The sequence below is a fragment of the Austrofundulus limnaeus genome, unplaced genomic scaffold, assembly GCF_001266775.1.
Source record: "Austrofundulus limnaeus strain Quisiro unplaced genomic scaffold, Austrofundulus_limnaeus-1.0 Scaffold1517, whole genome shotgun sequence".
NCBI lineage: Eukaryota > Metazoa > Chordata > Actinopteri > Cyprinodontiformes > Rivulidae > Austrofundulus > Austrofundulus limnaeus.
The window spans coordinates 80-7303 of NW_013953919.1; the positions used below are offsets into that span (position 1 = coordinate 80).

The window sequence follows — 7224 nt, forward strand, 5'->3', positions numbered from 1 at the left end:
TTTTTCAATCCTTCCCATTACATTTCTCCTGTTTTCTTTTTCTTTTCCTTATTCTCTAGATTTACTTATTTAAAAAAAATCACTGATGATGAAGAAACTAATATTAAGTTCTGTTTTCTACTGAAGTGGCTTAAAAAATAAAAAGGACAAGTAAAAATATGAATATTTTGCTAAACATTGCCCTTTACTAATTAAATGCTGGTGAAATGGAGACTAACACTGTAGCTAAGCTACACACTAATCTTTCTTGGAGAAAATTGGGTTAAAAATTGACACCCTTTCGTTTGTATGCCTTCTTTTTCTTTTTTCTCTTTCCTTTTTTGAATTCCTGATTTATTATTTTCTACACAGAATGGTTCTTCTCACTCTGTTGTTCTCTTATCTTCTACTGACTGCTACTAAACACAGTCAAGTCCACTAAAATAGGAACAAACCACTTTGTGTCATCTTTAGATGTGATACGTTAAATACATTAAGATATCTTTAATTAGAATTATTAGTAGTCAGAATTATATTCAAGATATCTGAAGTGTTTTTATTTTTTAGTAAAGTAAATATCCCATTTGTTTAAATGCAGGACTTAAAAATTGTACTACAGACAGCCACTAGGAGGCACTCATCCATGATTACTTCAGCTTCAGCTTCTGGTCATGTCACTAGTTATATTRTCTTGATGGCATGCACAGAACAACATTCTATACTCAAAAACCATAATGGAAATCTGTTATTATGCAAAAATCTTGTGTAAATRTACTTTAAATTCATAGCACAACATTGAGAATGTTATGAAAAGTCAGAATGCTTCAGATTTAGRACGTTTATGTGTTCTTTCTCTTTGTAGGGTGAGAGCACAATCCTGGACATGGAGCTGATGGAGGAGGAGAAGTTGACTTTAAACAGTGCCTCTTGTAAACCTGGAAAACCTGGGAGAAAGYGCAAGACATTTCCAGTAAGTGTTGAGCTGGTATGTTAGAGTTAAACTTAAAGTTGAACCAAGCTGGAGGTTCACAGGCTCTATCTTAAAGAACTGATCAGCTCCTTAAAGGAGATGCTCAAAACTGCCAGGACCAATTATTTTGCAAATCTCATCAAATCCAAAGGAAGAAATCCAAAACTTTTATTTGACACGATCAAGAACATTGTTTCACCTACTTTTTCTGCTGTAAGTGATTTTACAAATGCAGATTGCAATCGTTTTTTAAATTATTTTATTGACAAAGTTGCCGGCATCAGGGYCTGAATCTCTCCCTCACCATCCCTCTGTCTGGTCCCTCCTCCTGTGACCTCTGATACATGGTCCTCATTCACCCCAGTGACAATTCAGGACATCACAGAACTCTTGGGTCGAATGAAAATGTCCTCTAGCCCTCTTGATGTCCTGCCCTCTTCTCTTTTTAAAGATATTTTTAACTGTATTGGCCCAAGTGTTGTAAAACTTATAAATTACTCCCTTGGTTCTGGTTCTGCACCTCACTGCTTCAAAACAGCTGTTGTCTGTCCTCTGTTAAAAAAAAACTAATTTAGACTCTTCTCTGCCCGAAAGCTACAGACCGATCTCCAAACTACCATTTTTATCAAAAATCCTTGAGAAGGTGGTAGCTGAACAATTGATTTGCTTTTTGGAGGAGCTGCCTAAATGCTTCCTGGTACAAAGCACCGCCCTATTTGTATATAAATCCTCGCTGGAACTTAGTCTGCAGCCGAGCTCCTGCCCCACAGAGCGCTCCTCCTATTGAATCAATTTTATGAAGATGTGCTGAAGTGGGACTGTCTGAAACAGTAGGAGGTTCCTAAAGAGACAGAGGCCAATTTCAAGGCGTTTAGATAGACTGTGATGCAAAGTCAAATTTATTTTTGATATATAGAGCATGGAAAATGAGTTACTAAAATGGTAGCAGTTTTTTAAATTGTTTTCTAGTATTTAAATTCTTCTAATTTCATGTCTAAATTCATATATAATGTATGACAAAACTTAAATACACCAGTCACAAAAACAAACATTTAGAAATGTGTGTTTTTATCTCTGCAAATAACCCATTCATCATGTGTGGAAATAAATAAAGCTGGTGTTTAAGTAGAATGCAGCGGCTCTAAATTGGATTAGCTTGTCAGTGTTTAGCCTTTGACCTATGTCTGCCTGTCTGATTTACTTACAATGACCTCTGACCTCTGGCAGACGCTGCATGTTGTTCACTGGGTCAAAGATCTGTCGCATAATGCTTTCAGTAACAATTTTGGGCACTGAAACACGTTCATGTGTTTCTGTGTCTGCTTTGCATTTCCCCAAGCCTACACTCTGCATCTTGTTTACTAAGCAAGTCAAGATATGTCAAAGTGGTGGTTTGGTAGTTTATTTTCATCCAACACCATCAGTGGCTTATTATTGAAGTTTATTTTGCAACTAATTTGTTCTCATTTATCACAATGATAAAGGCATTTTTGCGGCCTGTGAAGAAAGTCTAGAAGAATTATTTTTCTTTTTTTTTTTCAGTGCGCATTAAGTTTTCCAGTTCCCTCTGCAAAATCTGATCTGATCTGATATTTGATCAGTTGTTTAGCTGTTCAGAATGACATATAGATTCCTGACTGTTAGTTCTCTTATCCTGCATGGAATCCAAACTGCTATATTTTGGATAAAACTTCAGTACTTCTCTCAAATTTGTGATGAAAGAATCCATGACCTTCTTAGTAATGGTTAGTTTGTGGCAGCTGTAGGAAAACAATGTTATGTATGTTTAGGTTTTAAACAAATCTTTTGGTTGGTCTTCCAATACATTTTAGGAACAAAAATAGAAAATCCTAAGATGAAACATTGTCAGTTCCAATTCGATGTACTTTATGTTTCAAAGTGGACAGAGAGGAAACCTCCTCTGCTGTCAATCGGCCAACATTCCTGACATTTTTCTGTGCTGCTGTAATGATTAAAGCATGCATACAGGAAACCTACTCCTGTAACCAGTGAGCTGTAGCATAATTCCTTTCCCACTTAATGGCTGAACAGCAGATTTCCTGGCTCCGCTTAGAAGTTTGTAGTTTAACAGGAGTGATGGGGAAACTCACTTACCATTAACTTTAGAGTTTAGCAGTAGTTTGACTTCATGTATGAAAGCTAAAGTTCTGTTAAAGATTATCTTTAAGGTCCCAGCTGACACTTCAAATTGTGACCATAAGATCTAGGCCAGGGATGGGCAACTTAAATGATGGAAGGAGCTAATTTTTTTGACACTACCAGAGAGCCACATAGTGCTGCACACTTGATTTGATTTGATTTGATTTATTTATTTAACAGGAAAAGATTATAAAAAATCAAGCCTGACTCAGCATAATTGCTGTTTTACAGCAGGTTCCTGTTCTGCAGCACATAAAACACTCAGAATTACAGCATCACAATCACATCATTATACACATAGACACAAAGACAAACAAGCATACCAAATTTCAAAAAGGCAGCATTTGCAAAATAGGATGTCTAAATATGAGCACAACAAAAAGTGTCCAGCAGATGGCAGACAAGATTCTTCTTAAAGGGCTGTAGTTTTGAAATGGACTTTATGTTTTGAGGAATGTCATTCCATGCTTTAGTATAAACATAGAAGAAAGACCTCTGGCCGTAACAGTTTTTAAAAGTTGGTAATATCAGTTGTCCTTTTGTAACAGATCTAGTTGAATGACCACTTCCAGAATTTGATTTGGGCARCAATGCACAGAGAGTTCCATAACTGGCACCTTGGAAGATCTGAAAATATAAATTAATACCACTATACAAAACATTATTCTGAAAAGCCAAGGCATCAGACAATGAAAGAACTGTACAGTGATGAGTCCAACCAGGAAGTTTTTTATGAATTTTGTAGGCCCTGTTGTAGAGCCTAACTATGGGTTCTAAGATTTCATTTGTTGTAAGAGACCAAACAGGTAAACAGTACGACRTGGTTGAGAGTATCATGGCATGAAGATAGATATTTGAAACAGAAGATGTCAGATTGGATCTAATTTTTGAATAAACGTATAATTTCTGTTTCAACTTAGTGGTTAAGACTCGTACATGATCGCGATAAGCCAAATGAGAATCCAAAGTAATTCCAAAATATTTGTAGGTAGTGACAATATCAAAGGGTTTGTTTAAAAAAGTGAGTTGATTTGTTATATTGAAATCATCCATGTTATATTTATTACTCACTGTAATAAAACTAAAATTTTAATAATGTTTGTGTATATAAGCAGAGCAGTAACTTAACATATTTAATGCTCAAATGCATGTATAACAGTTGTACTCTTGTTTAATAAATTTGAATGCAAAACATTTGAAGCAAACTAAAATAAACACTTACTATAGCAAGCTGAAGTGCAACGGCATAAAATGCTTGAGTGCAGTCTCTGTCGTTCATGGACTTGTGACTTCAGTAAAGTTTTCATATTCATCTTTGTGCAACATGATGTAGTGGCGACATATTATAATCCTTCATGGATCTCTAAGCACACTAAACAACAAAGGTTTGCCTTGTAATTCTGTTCTTAGCCATAGCTAAACGTCTCTTCCTCACAGCTAGAATAAGGTGCGCTGAATGCACCATCTAGTAGCAAACTTTGTCATTACAGCCAATTCGGTGCCTCTGAGACACAGGTACCTTTTTGCAGTGGTGGGGACTAGTCCCCTAAAGTCCTATAGCGCTAATTGCAGACCTAATTTCTTGTTTGCGCTTTTTTGGACTTGTATTAATTTTTTCAAACTGTGTGTGGATTTGCACTTTCTAATCTTAAAAACTTAGTAGCGCTAATTTAATTATTTAATCGAAATTTGAACACCATTATCTTCAACAGAGGAGGGAGAAAGCCGTCTCAAGTCAATACAATGAAGAAGCACTGTATGTAAACAGCTTCTGCTAAGTTCTAAAGGGCAAAAGTGCTTTAGAACTTGTGCACCTAAATAAATTTTTAAGTGCTTTAGAATTTGCGCAACTAACTTTAGAATAAGCACTGCCGACCACTGCATTTTTGTAGTTTTCAAATCTAAGAGCTGCATTGACTGCTTTTTTTAAATAAAAAAAACTCTGCCGATCGTTAAAGAAATACGRAACAGTATGTGTATCTATATAAATTGTTGTTCTAGAGGGATTCGATATTCTTGTTTTTTGTTTTGTTAATAATATAGATTTTTATTATATGAATTTATTCTTGGGAAAACAGGGGCAGATGTAAGATTTTTTTCTTCTCTCTGCTGCCTTTCATTTCATTTTATATGTGATTTTGATATGTATATACTGTGTATATATTTTTCCTTTTATTGTATATTGTATATAAATTTATTTGTTTTGTTTTAATGAAACGAATAAAGGAATTTAACTGAAGTCGCCAGTTGCCCATCCATGATCCAAGCCTTTAGCTTGCATATAATTTTATAGCAATCTGATAATCTAATGTTGAATGACATTCTGCCTACATTACTTTACTTTCAGTTTCCTAAACCAGAAACTTACTGAACATGAAGTGCTTTCCCAGTTTTTATACAACAAAAACATCTGACTTGAGGTGTCATTTTTTTCTACAGTTACTAACAGCAATTTAAATATAAATGCCAACTCAGGGTTAAAAAAAAACAAAAAACAAAAAAAAAAAACCAACAGGGAGAACCCATCTGAAAACATAATTTGAAAAACTCCACCCATTTCTGTCCCAAGACCCCCCAGCATGCACTACAGCTCACCAAGTCTCTTGGGTTAAATTACAACATAGAAACATACATTTCAAAAATTAAGACAGAAATTTAAGAGTAACCAACAGAACCTTCTGTTTCAGTAACATTTAACCATATATTGAAACCAAACACAACTGTAACATTGAAAAATATCAACCTAAAAATTTTTGAATTTACTGGTTGCAATTGAAAGCTTCCTAAATCTTCACGTGATAAAAAAAAAATGTCTGCAAGGCTCAAAGCCCCGTGTTTTAGTGCCTCTCACTGTACGTAAACATTGTGACTGGTTAATTTTGCTGCCAGTTATTAAACTGGCTCATCCAGCAGAGATTTTGACTGAGCTTAGCCTTTTCTAACGACAGTGAAGTCCTAACCGATGAGCACCTCAAACAGGTGGAGGCATGAATTGAAAAGAATCTGATTGGATAGCTTTGTTGCTCAACAGCAAAGTAAGTTTGCAGAAAATAGGAGAAATTAGCAAGAAACAAGTTAAAACAAAACAGCATCGAAAATATATGTTTAATATAAAATAAATATTTATTAAAGATATAAATGTAACATTTCACATGTGCTTGTGTGTTCTCTGAAGAAGTAGAAGACCTTGAGGTTTCCTTAAGTCGCCTAACTTTTTCAGTTTCATTTATATTGTCTTTTTAAAAAAGGAAAAAGAATTGACCAACATGTTGCACTAGCWKGTCGGGAAGAAGGAACACTATTCTMTTCTTCACTATTTTATTCTCATCTTCCCTCGCTTGCAGGTGGAGAGCTGTGGCTCCCTCACAGAGAGTCTAAGTGTTGGCAACAGTTACTCCGGGGTGTGTAGGTCCTTCATGACCCAAGTCCACAATGGAGACATGATGCCCGATGCCTGCTTCCCAAAACAGGAGAAGAGGGAAGTGGAGAACAGGATCCCAAGAGACCAAGCAGAGGACAGCTCCCAGAGTTCGAGTCCAAGTCCTTCCAAAGAGAATGGCTTCCTGTCCGGCAGGGAGGATCAGGACTTGGAGAAGGACAAGGATGACGATCTTATGATGCCACGCAAGAAAAGAGGGAGACGGAAACTGGAGCGTCCTACAAAATGTGAGTTTATATGAGTTTATGTGAAGTCTTCAGAAAAGAAAATCACGTGTTTTGTGTTGGATGTACACTAATGATCTTTAAATAGGCATCTGACTAAATATGTCTATGAGGACTAAAACTGTCAGCACTTCTAGTAGCAAACATAAAGGGCAAAGATACCACTTCATTCAATGAATGAGGGGGAAAAATTACAGAAATTACAGCAGAACTTTAGAGAAATGTTTGTTAATCCAAATATGTTTACAGACTGTTATTCATACTACTTTACCACAAATAATAGAAATAATTATCATAATAAAATCTTTGGTATCATACAACAAAGTATATAAAAAAGACCAGTAAATACAGACCTTTGCCTTTCAACTTTTTCTTCACCATGACTGACCAAAGTAATGCCCTCGTGTGTGTGTGTGTGTGTGTGTGTGTGTGTGTGTGTGTGTGTGTGTGTG

General features: G+C 35.7%; 1 protein-coding gene across 2 annotated transcripts in view; it reads left to right on the forward strand.

The window, feature by feature from the left end:
* Window positions 1-841: 841 nt before the first annotated feature.
* Window positions 842-7224, forward strand: part of dnmt3ab (DNA (cytosine-5-)-methyltransferase 3 alpha b) — a gene marked incomplete at both ends in the record, with an annotated part of 45635 nt that continues 39252 nt past the window's right edge. For both annotated transcript variants that reach the window (XM_014032704.1, XM_014032705.1), the window contains 2 exon segments: window positions 842-949; window positions 6454-6775. In XM_014032704.1, the coding sequence (XP_013888158.1) occupies window positions 842-949; window positions 6454-6775 (430 nt within the window).